Genomic DNA, 24,213 nt, shown 5'->3' with positions numbered 1-24,213 from the left:
TGGAAGTTATAAAGAGTCATTTTTTATGATTGTTTATGTGCAGGAAGGTGTCCCACCTTCCTGCACATAAACAATCAAAGGTGTTTTTCTGTTTCTAAGTATGCTGCACAATGCAGCACACATGGAACTAGCAAAAACTAGGAGAAATTAAACATTTCTACACATTGTGCCAGGGTAAGACCACGATTTTCCTGGTGTTAATTTTGGCAATTCCCATTCTTACGTCACCCTTGTAAATAGGGTGCAGCATCAAAATCAATGGGTAATGCGGCGGAACGCCCACAGCAACACCCATTTTATTTAATTTATTCAAAGAGTTTTATATAGTGCTGGCTAGACCCAGAGGTATCAGAGCGCTTTACATGAGGTTAACACATTGTTACAAAGTTACATCATTTACAAGATTACAACTGTTACTAGAACATTAAATAGCATAGAAAACAAGACTAATGGGGCACAAAGGTTAAGGGGGATAAAGTAAAAGGGGTATCAAAAGCAGATCAGGTCACAGCAGACCGGCGACCAAAAAGTCAAGAGTCAAACAAACAGGTAGGGTTACCGTAATCAACCACCTCCAGAGCCGGAAACCCTCACAGGTTCAGGTCACAAATAAGGGAAGGAACGGGTCCGAAGGAGGGGGAAAAAATGGTGCCTCACCATGATCTTGTAATAAGAGAGGGGTGAAGGTGACACAAGAGGGGTTGATTAGGGCAATGGTCAAAAAGGTGGTACAAGGGGTTGATCAGAGGCATGAATCAGTCTGGGAGTATGTCGAGACGGTAAGATGGAGGATTCAGTTCATGTACCCCAAGTACCTCGCAACAAAATGGCGGGATTGCAGGCAAACTCAAATCTGGTAAAAAAGCCAACAAGGAAGCCTACCACAGGAGCAGGACTGAATGGGGAGGGCAGACACCAGATCTGGAATGGAGGAGGGCTGGAGGTCATTGATCATTCACGAGTCATCAGAAATCCAGGGAAAGTCAGAAAGTCGAGGGTTCCAGGCAGCAGCCCACAAGAGGAAGGCAGCTACGCGTCAATGAGGAAAAGGGAAACAAACTCGGTGATAAGGGCAGTGTAGCATTCTCCTAATAAAGAATTACAAGTTGAGGTATTGAAAGATTAAATGTAGTTTAATCAAAGTAAAGGACCCACGACCATCCGCTCCTAGCTCAACAGCTGGTTCTCAAATGATGCCCACATCAACATTCAGTGGAAGAGAACACTACTACCTAGAACATTCCCAACTAAGATTCCTTAAAGAAACATACATAACTAAAGAATACATTACCACATATTACAGGCAGCAGCATCGTGGCACTCTCGAGGCGGCTCTGTCCGGGGCAACAAGACAATCGGGTCTCGGCCGGAGCCCTGGTAAGGTGCAAGCAGGACGGCAGGCAAGGAGGGATTGCGGGTAGACAAAAATCTGAACATAAAGCCAGCATTTAAAACCTACCCCATAAGCAGAGCTGAATGGGAAAGGTAGCAGTCGGTTCTGGTGGGAGGAAAGGTTGAAGGTCGCCGATAACTCTCGGCACTTCCAAGTCAGGGAAAAGTCAGCGCGGGGGCCCCCGCATAAGTCCCGGAAGAGGACTGCTGCCTCTCGTTTTTGTTTTTGTTTTCCTGTGTAGTGGGATGCCAGGCAACCGCGTCTCAGGTCTGGAAAGCAAGGCATCAAGGCAACAGGCCGGAGGAAAGATTGCCCGCAATCGCCCCAGCAGCTACCCAGGAAGAAAGACATTTTGCATACCATCATTTAAAAAAATCCTTGGTGCTTTGTCAGGAAAGGTGGGGGAAGAAGGAGACACTGCAGAGAGACGAAGAGAACTGTGCCCGATGTCCAGCTGGGTAGGTGACGGCTGAGGCAGTGAAACTGGGGCTAATCTCCCCTATAGTAAGTAAGTAAGTAAAATTTATTGTTTCTGATTAATTAAAACCATTACAAGATCATAGTAAGTACATATTTCATCAATTTTTAAATTTGAGAGCAGTCTTAAAAGGAAAATGAGTTAAAAAATAAAAGTTCAAGAAATGTTCATAATTCCTTGTTTTTCTGTACACCTTCATCTGTTTTAGGTTGTTTGAGCTTAACTAGTTTCAGAAATTTTACCAACAGACCATTCAGATGTAAAAGTCTTGGGTCAAAGCATGCAATGACTGCTTGTCTCCGGGTACGTATGTTAAGTTTGTTGAAGGTGGTTTTCAGGAGAGCTACTCTTTCCTCTTTTAGCTTTTTGCAGGAGCATATCAGGTGTTCCATATCTTCTTTCCCTGAGCCACACAGCCTACATGTGGGCCCACAATCTTTTCTCAGCCAGGGTTGTAAGTGGGGTGTGGCTGGTAAGATTCCAAGCCTATGTTTTAAAAATGCTTCTTTTGATTTCCTGCAATAACCCAGCCCGAAGTATGCCTGTAGCCCGGGCGATTTGTAAGAGCTCATTATCATCCATGCGTGGCGTCTGTGGGCAAAAGTAGCTTTGTCCTCTATAAAGGAGAGTCGCTTTATGTTCTTATTTACAACACGTTTAAATTGTGCGTTCGAAAGGGAAGTTTCCCATAGATCTTTTAGACCTGTCTTTGCTAGTGACTCCTCTAGGTAGTTTTTTGCAAGTGCAGTGGAGCTGCCACGCAGGTTTTCCCAGAGCTGGTGATTCAGTGTGTTTTCAGGCGAGATCTTTATTTTATACCAGCATTTGATGTATGATCCTCGCCTAGCGAGTAATTGCTTGGTTAAACCAAATTCTAGCCGAATTTGAGCCTGTGAGGTGTATGATGGTAGATTTAAGAGGACTCTGTAAGCTTTTGAGATAGTTGTGTCCAGCAGTTTTGCGTCTGTACCTCTTAAGGCTTCACTACCATAGGTAATTGATGACTCAATTTTTGCTTGTGCAACACGCAGTAGTGGCAGAAGAGTTGGCCCAGATAGATTGGTTTTAAGTTGTCTGAGAGTTGTTGCGATCAGCATACCTTTCCTCTTGGTGGCCTCAAGATGTCTTGAAAACTGGCCACCCCTGTCGACAATGACGCCAAGATATTTGTATTCAGAGCAGTTCTCAATTGCCCTTGTCCCAAAGGACCAGGAGAAGGATTTTTTTTTCCTTGGATATTGTCAGTGTTTTGGTTTTTTCAATGTTGACTTCGAGCAGATTGTCCTCAGCATATCCGTGTAGTACGTTGATAAGGTGTTGCAGGCCTACCTTAGTGTGACTGATCAAAACCACGTCGTCTGCATAGGATCAGCTGTATATAGGTTGAAGAGAGTTGGTGCTAAAACGCACCCCTGCTTGAGGCCTTTTGTTGTTGGTATGCGCCTTGAAAGGTGGGTGCCTTTTCCGAGCTTCACTTGGACCCATGTGTTGGAGTGCAGTTCTATCAAAAGATTTAAGAGTGGTGCAGGAATCCCCCATAAAGCTAGTTTCCTCCACAGATTTGCTCGATTGACATTATCGAAGGCTGCTTTGAAATCTACGAAACAGAAGTGGAGGCTTTGTTTGGTCTGTTTTGCTTTATCAATGAGTAGTGATAAAGCTAAAAGATTTGTTGTTGTTCCAGCATCTCTGCAAAATCCTGTTTGGCTGGGCGGAATTAAGTTGTTCTTGGTAGCCCAATCACGCAGCTGAATCAATAGTAGCCCTGCAAAGTACTTTGCCTCGATGTCCAATAGAGCGATCAGGCGATAATTTTTTGGAAGAGCTCTGTCGCCTGCTTTATATATTGGTGAGATGACTGAGCCCTTCCATGATGCTGGGAGACCCCCGGACAGGCTGGCCGAGATGAAGAGAGGGGTCAGAATTTCTGACCAGTACCCCGGATCGTGTTTAAAGAGAGCAGGTGGTATTCCATTTGGCCCTGGCGCTCCATCTTTCCTCCCTTTGGAAATTAGTTCCCTGATTATAACAGCGCTGATTTCAGGTGCTGCCTCTTCATGTAGTGTTATTGTTTGCTGTGGGTTGGTCGCCTGAGCATCCTGGCGCTTAATTGTCCCTACAGCCTGCTGATTAAAATGGGTATCTAAAAAGAGTTCCCAGGAGTCATCGGTTACATAAGATGTTATTCCTCCATGTTTGGGGTTTAAGAATTTATTCAGGGTGGACCAGAAGCGCGCACTGTTGTTTGCTTTAATGTCATAGTGAAGTTTAGCCCAAAAGTCATCTTCTTGGCATCTTTTGATCTGCCATTTGAGTTTTTTAAGGTCAGCCTTTCGTCTGCGGAGCTGTTGGAGAGTGCTCATGCCCCCCTGGTGTGTCCTCTGCAGCCTTAGCAGTCTATTTATGGCATTTTTTTGATGTTTCAGGGCCGATTTCTGAGCACTGGATATCTTCCCTGTAGTCATTGAGCCGTGAGATGGGTGATGCCGAACTGTGGTAGCGTAAAGATTTAAAAACACATCCGTGAAGGTCTCCCATAGGGCTATGGGATTGCCCATGGGGTAGTTCAGACTGTTTAATTGAGATTTTGCTACTGAAAGTACCTCCTTTGTATTTGCCACTGAGGATTTGATTCTTTTGAGATTTATTGTGTGACAAGCCTGGGATCCTATAGGATTGGGGAGGGTTAAGTCTGGAGAGGCCAGAATGGAGACTTCCTGAGGTCGGTGGTCACTGTCTCCTTTATCTCCTAGGCTGAAGTTTAGTATATGTTGGAAAAAAGGGAGAGATACTAGAGTGTAGTCAATTGTGGAGGACATGTTGCTGGAGTGGAATGAGGCGGCAGATGGTGAATCGTCTGCAAATCTTCCATTTAAGACTCTCAGCCCTAAGTGCTCCATCTCTTCTAGAAGCTCCTTTCCCATTTTGGTGATTTTTCCCTGGCCATTGGTGGATTGGGTTGGAATATTCCAGTAGAAGGACTGAGCTTGAATGTCATTGTTTGTGGATGAGCCTAGAATATATTGATTGAAGTCCCCCGACAGAATAAATTTAGAGGTAGTTTGCGTGGACATCAGTTGGTGCAGGTAGTCCAATAGGAGTTTCGACTCCTGTTTTTTCTTTTTTGGGTTCATGTAGGTGTTGATCACCAATACCTCTTCTTTTTTCCCTTTAAGGTTTAATTCGATCTTTACTGCGTTTATAGCTGGGGATTGATGAGTTAATTCCATGGCGCTGTGAATTTTTGTAATTTTGATGTAAGAGGCTAAGCCGCCCGCTAGCCGGCCATATTTACTTTTCCTTGTGGCTAAAGTGTAAAAACATGTGTAACCCTCTATTTACACCGGGTTTTCTGACCATGTTTCCTGTAGTAGGATGATGTCAAATGATTTTACATATCGAAGGAATTCAGCGTCTGCAGCCTTATTGTTTTGCCCGTTTATGTTCCATGAGCACAGCTTTAGTCTCCCCTATAGCTGTCCAGGCAGCTCCATCACGCATCGGTCATGGCTGCTCAGGCTCCGCTGTCAGAACATCAATCACGATTCCATCCGAGGACATCGAGCCCAGATGCATGAGACTGGAGAGACGAGGACCGCAGCCAAACATGAACCTGGTGAGTAAAAGGGTCCAAGTAGGTTGTAGATCTCAGAGGATATGAGACAAAAAGGCAGTCCCTGGCTGGGAGCTCCCAGCCGGAGCTCCTCACCTGTTGGACATTTTGTCTCTATCTCTGTTATCTATCATTTCTCTCCCCTTTCACAGTAAGTATAGCGGGAAAGGGTGTCTTATTTACAAGGTAGCGTTAAGACCTGTTAAGTGGCTTAACACTGCCCTGTAAATAAAACGAAGCCCGTTATCACCCCCACAATGTCTTTACAAGTGATGTTGTGGTGGTGGCAATAAGGGCTTGTGAAAATGCCCCTAAGGTCTCTCCTAATCCTTAGAACGTGATGGAAAAAGCCAATAATAGCATGGCAAATGGACTCAGACATCAGACATTGTAACAACTTGAGGTTCTGTCGAGCCGATCTACAATTAATGGATCATAAACTTGGGATTACATTTTAACTCTGGGAACTGTGAAAAAACTACCAATAACTTAAAATGCATTGTAAATTGCAAGCTGGTATTATCAGAAGGGCATCGGGACAAAGACGAGAACCAGCTGCCCTGTTGTGAGAAGGTGAGCAGAAAATGAAAAGTACACAGCCTAAGCCATGCTAGATAAAATCTGTGTTCCTGGTTAGGACAGGCGCCGTGCGTCCATTGGGGCATGGGGGCGTTGCCCCCCCGCCCCCGCACTCGCGCCCGCAGCTCCCTCGGTGTCTCTGAACTTAGTTTACTTAAGTTCAGAGACGCCGAGGGTGGGGAGAACTGACAATGCATGTCAGTCAGCATGACGTCGGACCGTGGGCGGTCCGGCGTCATGTTGACTGACATGCATTGTCAGACCAGGCAGCACTGCAGCACAAGCGCGCATGAGTGGGCATGGTGATCTAGTTTTTAGCCCGTGCCCAGTCATGCGCACTTGTGTTTTCACGGATTTGCGCATGCCCATTAGGAGCCCCTCAGTCTACTAATGGGCAGGCGGCGGGCGAGGAGTAGGCTGTGCCCTCAGCCAATCCTGGCACTGCAGCAGCGCCAGGATTGGCTGAGGGGTTGCCACTGCAGTGCTGACGTGACGTGCTGTTCCATCCAGTTTGAAGAAGGCAGAGGCGCCAACGCGGACCAGGAGCAGAGGCGGTCAGGTAAGTTTTTTCCTTTTAATTTTCATTGTATTCTCCCGTGCGACCCCCCCGCGCGTGACCCCCCCTTCGCGACTGCTCACACGTTCGTTTGCTTATTCTCCCGTGTGACCCCCCCTCACCCCCCGCGCGTGACCTCCCCCCCGCGACTGCTCACACGTTCGTTTGCTTCCTTTGCAATCATTTTACGCCCCGCCACTTTCAAATGTCACCAGCCGCCTAGGTAGGGTTCAATCCCCTCTGGTGCAGTGATCTGCATATGTAGCCTGCTGTGACCATGGCCTGGGACTTATTATTCCTTTTCAGGTTCTAATGTGACTGGAAAAGGGAGCAGATCAGGGACTTTGTGTTCCCTGTAATCTCACTGGGAGAATGAAAAAGCTGTGGGACTCCCAAATCTGAAGAAGATTTCTAACATATGCTAGACAAGCGATATTGTTGCTATGGTCTAAGTTAAGTTGTTTCTTCCATATACGGGAGGCCAACCTCGGCATGGGTAATAAAAAAGGCGGAACTACTGGGAACAGCTAACCGCCAGGAGAGGAATTTATTTTCAGCTACTTGTAAGCGATCTAAATTTGCATGCCCCCAAACCTACACCCTCATGATAAATGATTTTATGTGATTGACCCTTAATTTCAAATCCAACATGACATCATGAAGCGTATCCAACAAGTGCTGAAGCCCATTTGCTGTGCCGGACAGCAGCACAGCGTCAATAGCATACAATAATATGGGTACGCTCTGACCCACTGATCTAGGAAGATTTGTGCCCTTATGCTGCAGAGTTAGATTGAGTGAATTAATATAAGAAAGAAAAAGGGCTAAAATACCCTCCTTCCTAACTCTTTCCTCAACTTTGAAAGTGGGCGTACACTCCCCGTTATGGCCAAAAAGTACCTGGGCTATAGTGTCCCAAAGGAAGCAGTGAAGAAGTTAAACTAAGCTCGCATCAACCCCGGCCTGACTCATAGGTTCCCACAACTGGCCCCTGTCCACAAGGTCAAACGCACTGGACAAGTCCATGAAGGCAGGGTGTAATGGGCCTTTCTTGGCCATAGATTACTTCCCCAAGATCAGGAGCAGATTGAGGGACTGTTCGACTGTGCCCACACCTGGTCGGAAGCCATACTGCACTTCAGAGAGGAAGCCCTTATCAATTGCCTAGACCTCCAATTTCTTGAGAAGTACCCTGCCTAAAATTTTGACAGAGGAGTCCAACAGCAAAACAGAATGAAAACATGAAGGATCCCCTCAGGTGCACTTTTAAAACACTGGGACAATGGTTAATCTTTTCCATGAGCTAGGGCTTTCGGCTAGGAATGGGGGGCATCATACAAATGTCAATAATGGGGTCCAAAAAGGTATTTTTTGACAAAAATATCAATTGAAACCCCATTAATCACATCCCTAAATACCTTCACGTCCTGTAAAGTAGAGGCTTTCAATAGGCCTTCCCATGCCTTCTCTCTAACTTCTGTCCTTCTCTTTTCCCATATCCTCTTAAAGGCCTGTCTGGCAAGCCTAACTTGCTCTATGGGACATATTAAGATGTTGGTCAGACCACAACCAACAGGCCGTTGGTCACGGTCCGACCGTCATCTACCAATGCAGTCCGACCGCTGCATTATGATGCGACAGACAGAGGCAGCAGGCGGTTACATATTGCTGCCTTTCCAATGCGCTCAAGGAGCTCGTCGGGGCAGCGGTCAGACCGCAATCCCTACAAAAGGGTTGGTGCCTGCTCAGGCACCACCGAAGGGATTACGATGTCCATTTCCGACAGCCGATCTCCAACCGCCATAGAAAGGCTGTCAGAAAGGGATTTTGGGGGCTGCTGTTAGATAGGGATTTTGGGGGCAGCTGGCAGAAAGGGATTTTGGGGGCTGATGTCAGAAAGGGATTTTGGGGGCCTGTCAGGGACCCCGTCACCCCTGGGCCTCTGCTATGGGGCTCAAGGAGCTACAATAACCCCCCTAAACATCTATGCATCGTCCAGCAGGGACAGCATGGTTTCTGCCACACGGGGCATGGATGTTTAAATAGTATATGTTTACTATTGCTGTTTGTGCTACGGCCCACAACACAAGCCGCAATATTAACCTCTTCAGTGCCCATGACGAGATGGTCTCGTCATGGGCCGCGGTTGCGCTGTGCCCATGACGAGACCATCTCGTCATGAACCCCGTCCGCTAATGCAACGGCTGGCACAGGGCGGGGAAAGGGCGTGGCACTGAAGAGGTTAAACATACACTTTCCGACCGCCTCGAAGGCGGTTGCATCGTGATTCAGAATACTGGACATTTGACTCCTTGGCGGGTGGCCCCATTTCCAACACGATGCGGACCAGCATCGTAATAGGGCTCTATGTTTCTATTTGGGGAGTTGATTGTCATTTTCATCGTTTTCAAGTTGGTGGTGCAATCATTGTTCAATCGCCGGTGTTGGGGGTGTGCAATAGCAGCTTTTTTACTGGTAAAAAAACAGACATAGATGAATACAATTATTTAAAAATACCCAGTAACATGTGAGGGTCGGCTACGTTGGAAAGGAAACAGAACACGCTGTCACGTTTTCCGTTTCCTAGATCAGTGAAAAAATTCTAGGAGTCACATTTTTCCACTTCAAGGGAATCCCCTTATTTTTGGTATAATGCAAGTTTAAGAGGCTCACGGGAGCAGGTAAATGAGTGCCTATGTCTGGGAAAAATTCTCAGATTAAGACATGATGATACAATCAGATTAAAGGACAAAGTTAGAGAGTCCGACACCAATGCGGCTGAAAATGAAGAGAACAAAATAAAACCAATGAGTGAACCACCTCCTCTATCTGTGAAGATTGGCGTAGTTTTCGATCATTTTTAACAAACACTGCATTGAAAAATAAATTATGTTTAAGAATGATGTTATTCAAAACGTCCCCATTAGGGCTATGATAAAATGGTATAAATTGTCACAATGCCAAATTGTAAAATCACATTCACTGTCACCTGGTCGGGAGCATTTTGAAATGTTAAAGTCTCCTGCCCAGATAATAGTTACCCTTTCCAAGCGACGCTCAAGGACATTTGATATAAGACTGTCTCTTTCCCATGACAGTTCCACAGGATGATTTACAAAGAAGTTAAAGTAAAATTGATCAAAAGAAGGATAGAGAAACTGGGAAGACCCTAAACCAAAATCTAATACCAAGGACACCCAGAAGTAAACTATAAAACATCTACTTCTGTAATATTCAGCTTCAGGGAAATAATCACTCCCAGGCTGCCCTTAGGGTGAGCTGAAGTAGATGGTATGGCAGGGGCACAAAAAGACTGATAACCATTTACATAAAAATTGTCTGTGAGGCAAGTTTCTTGGCACCACACCACATGGTACTGATTAATAAATTCCAGGGGGTCCACATTGCCCAGTTTTTTGGTAATACCCGCAACATTCCAGGATAAAACTCATAGCCACCAAACCTGTTTACCATGGAAGAAGGACTCGGTTGGGAGGACTTGGTCAGACAAATTCATGTGTGGGAAGTCTTAGGGCTGAGAGAAGAAAGTCAACCATTGCCCGAGAGGCTGGACAATGGGTCAAACCAATTTGCACGTGTAAAGGAGACAGTGGCGCTACTTGGCGGCAAAGCCACAGACCCCATCAACCTTCTTGACTGCCTGAGTGAATGGGATGGACGATAGAATTAGCTAAGGGGCAGTGCTAGAGTTTACCATGTTGAGGAGTTACTGAGTAGGTCAAGAACAGTGCATGTGAGTTCAAGAAGGTTTGGAATTGATGTCCATGCAGGTCAACTGGACCCTGGATGAGGTCAAGCAGGGAGTCTGTACACCATAGGGGGTGAGATCGCTATAAAGTTTGCTAATGCAGTATATTAAGTCCAAGAGATTGCCAAACCAGGCAGTGCAACACTGCAAATAAGATTTTATCCAACTAGGGAAGTAACAAGGATGTCATGCAGAGAAACCATGAGGCTTGGAGGACTATAGCAAGAGCTAAACTGGGTGAAACTGTGCGAAAAGTGGGGCTTGTGCCCCAAGGACAGCACTACTGAGCTGAGAGTGGGTTAACACGTGGAGGGTGTCAGGCTCAGCACACTGTGCTGCCAGACACAACAGTGTTGTGGTGGTAATCCGATAAAAGAAGCTCCACAGTCCAACTTCTGTCAATAGAGTGTGACAACATAAAAATGCAGAGTCTGGTGGTTCCATTAAAGGTATCTAGGCTTGACCTCATGGTCAGGCCTGGAGCCTTGCATCTTCCCAAGGTTAATACATTGAGCCCCACTGAATTGGGCGACAATAAATATCTGCTAATCAGTTCCACATGTGTTAGGAACAGCAAGACCTGTGTTAAGGTTGGACAGATGTGGTGACACACCCTGGGATTTCATTCACTGCCACAAGGTCGAACTCTCCTGCTAAGAAGCTCACTCCTTTGTTTATCAGGACACTTCTGGGTGCACACTGAAAACAAAAAAAACAATGTAACTCAGTTGTAGCATCTACTTCACTCAATCCTCATGAAGAGGATGGTAAGAGTCTATCACTCAAACAAACTGTCCCAGTGCTGGCTGATGTGTGTGAAGTATTGGAAAACAAAAACTGAGAAACCGCATTGGAGCAGACTAAATCATGGAAAATCAATTTTAAGGAAAGATTATTTTAAGAAAATACAAATAAATTGAAAATTAGAGGAAACATTTTAAAAGAAAGATAATTTTAAGAAATAATCCCAAATTACATTAATCTTGGGTGGCTTTTAGGACTACTGTGGGGTTTTTAGGTTCAGAGATGGGTAATGTTTAGGGTGACGAGGGGTTTTTAGAGGTCAGTAATAATCGGGTTTCAGGCACAGAAAGGGGTGTGTTCATGGTGGTGTTTAGGTTTGTGAGGTGTTTTAAGGTTTCAGGGACTGATGGAGTAAATGGGTGTTGAGGGGTTTTAGGGTTCATGAATGGGCATATTTTAGGGCTGGTGAGTGTTTTTTAGGATCAATTATGGGTAGCGGCTGGGGTGGTGAAGTGTTTTTAGGGTTCAGGATGAGGTGGAGCTTAGGGTGGTGAGGGGTGTTAAGGATTCAAGGCTGGATGAAGTTTAAATGTGGAATGGAGTTTTTAGGGTTCAAGGTTGAGTAGTTTAGGGTGATGAGGCGTACTTTGGGTTACGGATGACTGGTGTTTAAGGGTGGTGAGGATTGTTCTAGGGTTCAGGAATGGGTGGAGTTTGGGTGTGCTGAAGTGTTTGAAGGGTTATTAGATGGCTGTAAAAAGGGGCTGTTAGGGTTCACGAATGGGTGGAGCTAGGGGTAATCGGTGAGTCTATGGTTCAGGGATGGTTGATTTATGGGGTAGAAAGGGCATTTAGGCTTCGGGGATGAGGGCAGTTTAGGTGTAGTGAGGAGTTTTATGGGCCAAGGATCGATGGCGGTTTAGAGTTTTGATGGATCAGTGGTGAATGTTGTTTACGGATGGAGATGGATCAACAAATTAAAAGCATTTTAAAGTAATTGTTTGTTTGAAGTAAAGAACCAAAATTAATATCTCCAACAAAACTGTTTCAGAAAGTAAGACCTGCAACCAATGCATCTACACTTAAAAAAATAAACATTCAAAAGGCAATTTTGACCATAAAGACCTTCTGTGAATGGGTTTCTATGAAAAGGTAAATGCCATCAAAACTTCCATTAAACAGTTTAGATGAAATTGTTTCTCAGTAATGATATTCCGTTATATAATTTTCATATGAAAAGACATATAACCGTCCTGGCATAACGAGGTTATCTCAAAGGAGGATACCCCTCCCCTTCACCCTATTGGCCTACTGATGTCCAGCTAGGTTTGCACTCTACAAATGCATCTACAAGCATGCCTACACTCCTGTAGGGGCCTGTGCCATCCCCTTAGATTTCAGACATGTGAAGCTGTGAGGTCTGTCATGGGCAGCCTGCCCCACTTGAAGGCCCACACACTGAGCAGCTCACTCGTGCTGCTTCACGGCAAGGCCATCTAAGGCTCTTTGTAGACTCCTGGTGACGGTCCATTTGTCCACACAAACATGGTCCCTGTTAGGTCTGTGCCTGCCTGGGAATGCACGGGGTGTTAAACCGAAGGCTACTTATCTCTCTCCAGGTCTGGGTATCAGTGCCTTATCTGAACTCATGCCGTTTCCAGTTGGTCCATTCTTGCTATTTTAGGCCAGTGTTGATACTGAGTGGTGCTGGCCTGGGACTTGCAGCCATCATCCCTTCATACCGAGAGCTCTCCATATCACAGCGCACAATGTCACGTCATTAACAAGCATTGACATCTTAGGACAAACCTACTTTAAGGAGCCGACTGTGGAGATATCCACTCACTTAGGTTTGCACTTTGCTCTTATCTATATTTAAGTTTTGATGCCTGCAATGGAAAGTAACACATTAATAGGCATTTGATTGACTTTTTGAGATTAAGAGTCTGGGCACAGCCTCTTGTTTTGGGGTTGGACACAATCCTTGTCTGTTATCTTACACGCGCACTCCCTGCCTGCGGTGAAGGTTATCCAAGGGACATAAAAGCAGTACATAAGGGGTCCTCTCTCTGTGGTATTCGCTTGTGCAGTCCAGAGTCTGAGATCTCTCTCCCGCCTGCCTTGGACTGAAGAAGGAACCATGAAGTGGCTGCTGCTCCTGGGGCTGGTGGCCCTCTCTGAGTGCATGGTCAAGTGAGTATTTCATAAGAACCTTAGGGCCACAGAAGGTTGTGGGAATGGGATACTGAGAATTCTGTTCACAAATCGTGGCTGGGTGAATCACCGCAGAGAACTCACTACAGGCGAGCTCTGCACCCAGACCGCAGCTGGGTGAATCACCGCAGAGAGCTCACTACAGGCGAGCTCTGCACCCAGACCGCAGCTGGGTGAATCACCGCAGAGAGCTCACTACAGGTGAGCTCTGCACCCAGACCGCAGCTGGGTGAATCACCACAGAGAGTTCACTACAGGCGAGCTCTGCACCCAGACCGCCGCTGAGTGAATCACCACAGAGAGTTCACTACAGGCGAGCTCTGCACCCAGACCGCCGCTGAGTGAATCACCGCAGAGAGTTCACTACAGGCGAGCTCTGCACCCAGACTGCCGCTGGGTGAATCACCACAGAGAGCTCACTACAGGGGGGCTCTGCACCCAGACCGCAGCTGGGTGAATCACCACAGAGAGTTCACTACAGGCGAGCTCTGCACCCAGACAGCCGCTGAGTGAATCACCACAGAGCGCTCACTACAGGCGAGCTCTACACCCAGACCGCCGCTGGGTGAATCACCACAGAGAGTTCACTACAGGCGAGCTCTGCACCCAGACCGCAGCTGGGTGAATCACTGCAGAGAGCTCACTACAGGCGAGCTCTGCACCCAGACCGCAGCTGGGTGAGTCACCGCAGAGAGCGCACTACAGGCGAGCTCTGCACCCAGACCGCAGCTGGGTGAATCACCGCAGAGAGCTCACTACAGGCGAGCTCTGCACCCAGACCACAGCTGGGTGAATCACCACAGAGAGTTCACTACAGGCGAGCTCTGCACCCAGACCGCCGCTGAGTGAATCACCACAGAGAGCTCACTACAGGCGAGCTCTGCACCCAGACTGCCGCTGGGTGAATCACCACAGAGAGCTCACTACAGGCGGGCTCTGCACCCAGACCGCAGCTGGGTGAATCACCACAGAGAGTTCACTACAGGCGAGCTCTGCACCCAGACAGCCGCTGAGTGAATCACCACAGAGAGCTCACTACAGGCGAGCTCTACACCCAGACCGCCGCTGGGTGAATCACCACAGAGAGCTCACTACAGGCGGGCTCTGCACTCAGACCGCAACTGGGTGAATCACCACAGAGAGTTCACTACAGGCGAGCTCTGCACCCACACCGCAGCTGGGTGAATCACCGCAGAGAGCTCACTGCAGGCGAGCTCTGCACTCAGACCGCAGCTGGGTGAATCACCGCAGAGAGCTCACTACAGGCGAGTTCTGCACCCAGATCGCAGCTGGGTGAATCACCACAGAGAGCTCACTACAGGCGAGCTCTGCACCCAGACCGCCGCTGGGTGAATCACCACAGAGTTCACTACAGGCGAGCTCTGCACCCAGACCGCAGCTGGGTGAATCACCACAGAGAGTTCACTACAGGCGAGCTCTGCACCCAGACCGCAACTGGGTGAATCACCACAGAGAGTTCACTACAGGCGAGCTCTGCACCCAGACTGCCGCTGAGTGAATCACCACAGAGAGCTCACTACAGGCGAGCTCTGCACCCAGACCGCCGCTGGGTGAATCACCAATAGAGCTCACTACAGGCGGGCTCTGCACCCAGACCGCAGCTGGGTGAATCACCACAGAGAGTTCACTACAGGCGAGCTCTGCACCCACACCGCAGCTGGGTGAATCACCGCAGAGAGCTCACTACAGACGAGCTCTGCACCCAGACCGCAGCTGGGTGAATCACCGCAGAGAGCTCACTACAGGCGAGCTCTGCACCCAGACCGCAGCTGGGTGAATCACCGCAGAGAGCTCACTACAGGCGAGCTCTGCACCCAGACCGCCGCTGAGTGAATCACCACAGAGAGCTCGCTACAGGCGAGCTCTGCACCCAGACCGCCGCTGGGTGAATCACCACAGAGAGCTCACTACAGGCGGGCTCTGCACCCAGACCGCAGCTGGGTGAATCACCACAGAGAGTTCACTACAGGCGAGCTCTGCACCCACACCGCAGCTGGGTGAATCACCGCAGAGAGCTCACTACAGGCGAGCTCTGCACCCAGACCGCAGCTGGGTGAATCACCGCAGAGAGCTCACTACAGGTGAGCTCCTCACCCAGACCGCAGCTGGGTGAATCACCACAGAGAGTTCACTACAGGCGAGCTCTGCACCCAGACCGCCGCTGAGTGAATCACCACAGAGAGCTCACTACAGGCGAGCTCTGCACCCAGACCGCAGCTGGGTGAATCACCACAGAGTTCACTACAGGCGAGCTCTGCACCCAGACCGCAGCTGGGTGAATCACCGCAGAGAGCTCACTACAGGTGAGCTCTGCACCCAGACCGCAGCTGGGTGAATCACCACAGAGAGTTCACTACAGGCGAGCTCTGCACCCAGAACGCAGCTGGGTGAATCACCACAGAGTTCACTACAGGCGAGCTCTGCACCCAGACCGCAGCTGAGTGAATCACCACAGAGAGCTCACTACAGGCGAGCTCTGCACCCAGACCGCAGCTGGGTGAATCTCCACAGAGTTCACTACAGGCGAGCTCTGCACCCAGACCGCAGCTGGGTGAATCACCACAGAGAGTTCACTACAGGCGAGCTCTGCACCCAGAACGCAGCTGGGTGAATAAGTGCAGAGGATACACCTCAGGCAAGTTCTGTTCCTAGATTCCACCTGAGTGACTCAGTGCAGAGATCAACCTACAGGCCTGCATTATTATGTGTTAGCACATGGCCATATGCCTGTTTAGGGAATACACCAAAATAGACAACGCAAAGTTAGTTATTCACAGGCATATCTCAAATGTGAATATTATAATGGGAATTGTGCTGAAAAAAATCAAGCATTTGTTTAGTAATGGTTCTCCCTAAATGCCTGTAGCTCACTGAATGACATATATATTCCCTGCAGTGCATTAGGCCTGTCTCTTTGAAAAGTGACCTAACTTCATACCACGTTTCTACAGCATTCAGATTTGGGATTTCAGGCTCCTATTTGAGCTCACAGAAACAGTGTACTGCCATGGCCAGATTAGGGCTACTTTACCTATTCGAATTCTAACTATAATTAATTTATTAACGATAAATAATAGAGTCGCAACGTTTGTCGCTGAAAAAGTTTGGGTTTGTATATTTGTTTATTCGTATGTGCTGATCAAAAACTGTTCTTTCACTAAAAATGATGCACGTGGCACAGTAAGTGTACACGGTTTCATAGGTAAACTCAATGAAATAATATTAAATGTATACCCAAATGTGTCAATAAATAATGTGAGATTGTGAATGTAAATATGGTGTTATTAAAATTCATAAGTAAAAGAACACTATGACTAGTATAACCTGTTCCTGGTATTGATATTATTTTAAATTTAAGAAAAGAATTCCACAAGTTCTGGAAAACTGGCAACATCTTGCAACCATGTTGAACGTCTCCTTCTGGTCTACACCAGGCCACGCTACTGGTCAAATGCGCAGATTTTCCTATAAAATGTATATTTGGTGCCCATTTACTTTCTGTAACTTAGTGAATAAAGCACATATAAAGTTTTACCCATGAAGTAAGACTACACATTAGGATTTTTACATACTAATATATTAACTTATGCCTTCATATGTACTGATTTATGTATCGTAGCGATATATTTGCTTAGAGATACCCTGAGGTTACTTCTGGCACTTCAGGGCTCCAGCTTGCACACCTCTGTGTTATGCTGTCTGTAAATTGCATGTACATCCAGAAGGTTTCATGACTTACTTACTTGCTTATGCCCACTACCCGTCCTGTGGTATAGGCCACCAACCAGTACTTTCCAGGCCCCTGCGCCCTGGGCTTTTCTTTCAATCTGACTTCAGGCGTAACCCATCTCCTTGCAGCCAGCCTAGAGGCCTTGAGCAAGGTGTGTCTTGGCTTTCCTCTTTTCCTTTACCCTTGAGGGTTTCATGTCAGGGCTTGTCTAGTGGTGCTTGATGTGGGGTTGTGGAGGGTGTGACCTATCGAGCCCCAGCGTCTTTTCATGTTTCTTCATGAGCTGGGAGTTGCTGCCATACCTCGTTGTTGTTGATGGTGTTTGGACAGTGGATATGGAGGGTTTTTCTCAGACAGGTGTTGATGAAGGTCTGAACTTTGCTGGTGGTGGTCACTGTTATCCTCTTAGTATCTGCTCCATACAGAAGGGCTGATTTTACATTGGTGTTAAAAAGCCTGATCCTGGTTTGCAGGCTTAGGTCATTGAAGCTCCAGATTTTCTTTAGCTGAAAAAAGGCGACCCCTACTTTGCCGATTCTTGCCTTTACGTCAGTGTCTGTGCCGCTCTACTTGTTTATGTTTAGGTGAAGGCCTTAACCCTCTTCCAGTGCATCGCCTACAAGAGTGACTGAAAGTGCTGGCCATGGTAGCCTTCTGGATCTTGGCTAGCATGAAACAATTAATATTATTGGACAGATTTGTCTTAAACCATCCCACAACATACCTATCCTCTAACAACCTACTTAACTCTCTCCTGGCTCCCTTCATTACAAACACTCAATGGGAACTGCATTTTCACGTGTATGTAACTTTATCAACAGTGCTCATCACAATCACCGTTCCCTCATCCTTACACCTCCAGATGGAATCGCTGCTTTTAGCAGCACAGAACAATCTACTCTGTAGTCGTCTTTCGATTCACAAACCATCACAAAACTAGCACACAGTGGCTCACCACATCATTTCATAGCTTTCTAATTTCTCTTTCTCAGTAGCCTGGTAATCCAGGATACAGATATGCACCTAACGTTTAGTGGGCATATCCTTGACTCTTTTTTGCCTTTCTCTTTTAATCATTCTATAATATCTCCTTTGGTAATATCACCTCATCTTTTGGGTTATTTTAACTCTATATAACCCAAGTCTTTCTGTAATTTCTTCCTTTTTTCCTTTATTTCATTCACATGTTTCCTACAGTCTCGCTGACATATATCACTAGATCAATCAACAAGGTGATGGAAGAAACTGTTGAATCTCAGCTACTGGCAATCGATCAGAGCCGCATTCCAAACCATCATTTGTCGCCCACTGTGCTACTCACGGCAGATGCTTGTTTCACTAGGAACAGTCCTGGCTGATCTGCCAGGGCCGCTCCCTTCCAGATAGGAACAAACGCAACCCCAGATAGGTTTTGAGCTACTTAAGTCTTATCAGCGACACATAAGACAACTTGAAATATTGTAGGAAGGAGGTAGGAATTCGAGGGAAAAGATGAAGGAGAGCAGACAGGAGAAGAAAATAAGGAGGAGAAAAAGAAGAGGTATGTCTAGAAGGTAGTGTTATTAGTAAAAGGTTTGTAGAGGGCAAACCAGAGAGATGAAAGGAATGACAGGTAAAGGATTAAGTTTTCAAATGGAGGGAGAGCCCACCTGTTTAAACACTTTTCCTGGAAGCAGTAGCAAGCCCCCTAACCCCTACTTCCATGTACATCCACTAATACTTGTCAGTCATTGCATGTTGCAACTGTCAGGGCTCATGTATGCATTACACTTATGCATTTACCTAGTGTCCTTTAGTTCTTATGCTGTCTGGAAACCTCTGAACCAGTTCGTGTAAGATGTTGCATGTCAGGCATGAGTAAAATCATGCAATTCGCCTTTGCATTCTGAGATTTGTATTCAAATCTTTGCAATCAAAAAAAGCAAACTTACAAGTACCACAACACAACAAATGAATACGAGGCCTGGAAAATGTACTCACACTTTACATGAAAGAATATCAGAGCTTCATGGCTTACAACTCCTTGTGAAGTAACCACAGGGTTAACTGGACATCAACTCAGTCTTGTCACAATTCTGGTCATTGGTAGTTTTGAACTCTGAAAAATACTATCAATGTTGGTCATACAATGGTGGCACATATGGGTATGTTTGTAAAATGTTGTTAATAAGTGTGACCAGCAGGAAATGGAAGCAGTTCAATGTGGCAGGCGAGTAGAGCTGCATGAAGTCTGGGTGTCTCAATAAAGACTAGCTGGGCGTCTTGAATTACTTACTAGTAGTCTAAGAGATCTTTTGGGAACTCCTAGATAGAGAGAATCCTCATGATCCAACTGGAACAATCAAGGCCACAATGGAATAAACTTTTCTTTGGCAGGGGGACAGAAAACATTATAATATGAGGTAAATATGGAGTGGAGAAGGGGGTATCTGGGATTCCAAGGGTGGATATCCAAGTCAATGGCGACCCAGGTACCTCACCATCTTGTCCTGGCTTAGGGGTATATTATCAAGAAACGGTGTTAAAATTATCGCCGCTTTAGCAGCAGGAAACTGCCGCTAAAGCCGCGATAATGGGCTTGATAATATGCCGCAGAGAATTCCCATAGAAGCCCATGTTGACACCAGAACATGGGCTTCTATGGGAATTCTCTTTGGCAGATTATCAAGCCCATTATCGCCGCTTTAGAGGCAGTTTTCTGCCGCTGAAGCGTCGATAATTTTAACGCCTTTTCTTGATAATATGCCCCCTAGTTCTTTGAGTCCACATAAGTTCACAGATCACAGAAAAGATGTTCCGGTTTGTTGGAGTTAAACTGTTGCCAGTTTTAACTCACCCAGTCCCAGACGTTGAAGATTCAGTGCTGGGATGTGGCGGCAGACACTCTCTGTGCAAATGGATGAGTCACATATATGTCAGCCGCACAGTGGCTTGAAGCAGGCCTGGCTCTTGGAGGAGCTAGACCTGAGGGTGACCCTAATTTAAGAATCTTTCCTGGGTTAGCAGCAACCATAGGCTGTCCTGAACCGCCCCTTCTGTGGGGCAGGGAGGGCAGCATATATTCCTTGTCCCTCAGTGGTGATGTGTGTGGCACCTCCTTTAGAGAAATGGAGAAGAGAGGGGTGTCTTTCCATCTTCTCTATGACATTTGAGGCTCCTTCACACCCCTAGTGTTCTGATTCTGACAGCCCTGCCAGAGGAGCTGCTCTTCACCTGTAGATGCCTGTTCCCCCCTCAGACCCCAGAACTAGGAGAGAAGCCAGCTGCTGGAATTTAAGAATGAAAGGTTATGTATTATGTATTATCAGCACTTAAATCCTGTGGATCACGATGATGGAAGTGAGTATTGTATTCTTGACAACCATTACAATAAATTAGATAAATATTTGATAACCCAACGTGCATTACACATCCCTACAACCTGTATCCAACTGGTCTGATCCACGCATAACACCTCCTATAGCTGTATAACTGGCACTGTATTGGATGAATATTTAGTAAGGTTGCTGAGAGTTCCACACCTGCTGAGAGGGCCACAGCTGCTGAGACTGCCACACCTGCTGAGAGTGCCACAGCTGCGGAGACTGCCACACCTGCTGAGAGTGCCACACCTGCTGAGAGGGCCACACCTGCTGAGAGTGCCACACCTGCTGAGAGTGCCACAGTTGCTGCGACTGCCACACCTGCTGAGAGTGCCACAGCTGCGGAGAGTTCCACACCTGTTGAGAGTGCCACAGCTGCTGAGACTGCCACACCTGCTGAGAGGGCAACACCTGCTAAGAGTGCCACACTTGCTGAGAGGGCAACAACTGCTGAGAGCGCCACATCTGCTAAGAGTGCCACACCTGCTGGGAGTTCCACACCTGCTGAGAGTGCCACAGTTGCTGAGAGTTCCACACCTGCTGAGAGGGCCTCAGCTGCTGAGAGTTCCACACCTGCTGAGAGGGCCACACCTGCTAAGAGTGACACACCTGCTGAGAGGGCAACAACTGCTGAGAGAGCTACACCTGATAAGAGTGCCACACCTGCTGGGAATTCCACACCTGCTGAGAGTGCCACAGTTGCTGAGAGTTCCACACCTGCTGAGAGTGCCACTGTTGCTGAGAGTTCCACACCTGCTGAGAGGGCAACAACCGCTGAGAGGGCCACACCTCCTAAGAGTGCCACACCTGCTGGGAGTGCCACACCTGCTGAGAGTGCCACGCCTGCTAAGAGTGCCACACCTGCTGAGAGTGTCACAACTGCTGAGGGTGCCACAACTGCTGAGAGTGGCACACCTGCTGAGAGTGCCACACCTGCTGAGAGTGCCTCACCTGCTGGGAGTGCCACACCTGCAAGAATGACACACCTGCTGAGAGTGCCACAGCAGGCACTTATCCCCACATCCCTTAGGAAGCTGTTGGGCCTGCAGGGGGATACTGGCACTTTGGCATCTCCCCTCAAGCACTCAGTCCTCATGTCTCTGTCCCTCCCAAACTCACGGGTCTCTTTGAATCCTCCTCCCCAGTGACTGTCCAGGGGGAGAGCAGTGGTTGCTGCTCAGCAGACTTTCTTCTCAGGACTCTACAGAACAGACAATGTCTCCGCCAGAGACACGTTCATGGCAAGTGAGTGCATCCACCCTTCTTTCGTCTTCTTCAGTGATTTTTTCCATGCAAGGCTCATCACTACCTGGAGTTCACTGAGGTGCAGAATCTCTTCTCCACTCTGTTTCTTCTATATTGTTAGGGTAGCTAATGCCAACCTGCTGCTGAAACAATGTGGTGTCCTTGCACGCTCTGTTAGCGATCATCATCATTCACAGTATGGGTTCTCTAAGCCCTGAACCTTGTGCACACACATTCCAAAGAGGTAATGCATTCGTGTTTGTCATCCATTTAAGACTGATTTATATGTAACATGTTTGTATCATTAGCAAAACTCTCTACATATTAAGGCATTTGTAGAGATCCTGGGCTAATAACAAGTCTTCAAACTATTCTAAGATGGCATAATATACATGGTAAAGTACCCCCTGCTCTACATTATTGTATTGCAATTGTATTTATATAGTAAGGATATTATCAGTCACAGTGTGACCATATAGAAGAATGAGGCCAAAGGCCAAGTCCCCTGATAAGGTCATGGAACCCCAAGGGGACTTGCAGGATACTTAAAATGAATGCAGAGGGTAGTTTATCCCTTATAATATATGGTTTCACCATCACCCTTGCCACTAACCTATATAACTGGTGCTTGTTCTTTTACATAAAAGAGGTAGCGTGTTTGCGGTCAGCCTTTGAATAGCAGCATTAATCTATCTTGCAAGTTACCTGTGCATGCCCCGCCTCTACCCTCAACTCATATAACGTGTCCAATAAATAGCACCCATGATTTCCTCCTCGTCAGTGAAGAATAACAAGCCTTTGCAATGCAATCGGTATCACCTTTGGGACCTTATATGTATATAGCTATGCAGCACATTAGCCTGGGTTCTGAAAAATCTACTGTTCTCTAACATGGAGGGAAAGTAAGCGCCAAACTGCGTGACATGCCAGGTATGGGAACACATGGAGAGATATATTGCCTTTCAGCTGGAAATGGTATAGTCAAAAGCTCTGTTTTTAAAATAAAAGCAGGGTCTTCGGTGGTAATATCACTGAAAATACAAGATTTGAAAAAAATATTATTGTGTACGGGTGCTTGTGGAAGACAATTTATATGGACTGGAATCTACAGAATGCTAAAGTGATTCTGGTATTTCACTGACCTCTGCTGCTTGTTTTCTACCAAGAAAGTTAAATTGAGGCAGTTGCCAGAAAAATTAAAAAAAGAAAGTCCCTCAGCAAAAAGCAATTAAGGTATTCTACTGACCTCTGCTGGTCGTTTTCTATCAAGGCAGTTAAATAGAGGCAGCTGAAGGGGAAAAAAAGTCCCTAAGTGGAAGCAGACAAGTCCTAGAGCTGATCTCCAGAGCCCACAAAGTGCATACACATATAAGTATATACTAAAGTATACAGTGAAGTATAGATACTAAAGTATATACAAGAGGCCTCGAAGGCTCGACCTAAAAATAGAAATCAAGTGCAAATTTAAAGACATCAGAAAGTAGTTGTGACTAATTTGTTCCAAAAACGTTTTCAAATCAATTTAAAGTAAATCAAGTTAAAAACGGACTGAGTCTCTGAATTTGTAGAAAAATGGAGAGAGACTTTATTTGCCCTTTAATGGCATTTAGTGTGCAAAAAATAAACATCCTGTTGAAAATATCTCCTTTCTGCTCAATACTATTTGTTTTAGAAATACGATCTTAGAAATGAAAACCCAAATTTCATGCAGTTGCAATAACATATTTCAGTTCAGCAGCTGCACCATCTAATTTTGTCAGGTGACCTGAAACTACAGAACTGTAATAAGAAAATGAGAGCCAAACCTGTATATATGGATTGCAGGCCCCATGTATTAGACTGTAATGTAATAGGACTTTACCAGTTTAATGGCCTTTTCACAGGAACAGGGCACACTCCTTGATGAAATGGGTTTTGCAGCTGTAAAACCAATATAACTTTTTTTGCAGTACAATTTTCCCACAAAAAGGTTTGGGTGAGGTGTCTGTTATTTAGGGAATGTTTTGTAAAGGTGACTAAAGGGATTGTAACTTCTACCCTTTTTTTTACCTTTAATGTCCATGATGTTGCATGCTGGCAGGATATGTCTCCATTCGTTCTTCCACTGGTAATTCTCGTTTTGTTTTAGGATTCCCTTGATAAAAGGGAAGTCCCTTCGGGACCACCTGCGGGAGAGTGGTCAGCTGAAGGAGTTCCTGGAGACATATAAAGTGAATCCGGCCACCAAGTATTACCCAACCAAGTATGGGCAAGTGGCCAACGAGCCGATGACCAACTACATGGACGTAAGTGGCTGTCGAAGGAAACCTGCACACCCCAGTATTGTATACAGGATGAAGTAGTAAGTGTGAAAATACCAGTGGTGCATGAGGTGGAGTAAAGGCACTCTGCAGCTGAGGGACTCCTGTGAGGTACGATGGGATGAGGGTAGGTGGGAAGCAAAGTCCTAAAATTATACGTTGAGGACAAACTCCCGCGTCTTTAGAACTTCCAGAAAAGCCAGGAGATC

General features: G+C 46.5%; 1 protein-coding gene across 1 annotated transcript in view; it reads left to right on the top strand.

Moving 5' to 3' along the window:
- The first annotated feature begins 13,207 nt into the window (after positions 1-13,207).
- LOC146808577 (pepsin A-like) overlaps positions 13,208-24,213 on the top strand; it is a 32,663-nt gene continuing 21,657 nt past the window's right edge. The window contains exons 1-2 of the mRNA XM_085623601.1: positions 13,208-13,325; positions 23,833-23,989. Coding sequence (XP_085479727.1) covers positions 13,273-13,325; positions 23,833-23,989 — 210 coding nt within the window. The 5' untranslated portion in view covers positions 13,208-13,272. The remainder of the gene's footprint in view (positions 13,326-23,832; positions 23,990-24,213) is intronic.

Source organism: Triturus cristatus, chromosome 8, assembly GCF_964204655.1.
Source record: "Triturus cristatus chromosome 8, aTriCri1.1, whole genome shotgun sequence".
NCBI classification, from domain to species: Eukaryota; Metazoa; Chordata; class Amphibia; order Caudata; family Salamandridae; genus Triturus; species Triturus cristatus.
This window is presented reverse-complemented; position numbering and strand designations above follow the sequence as displayed.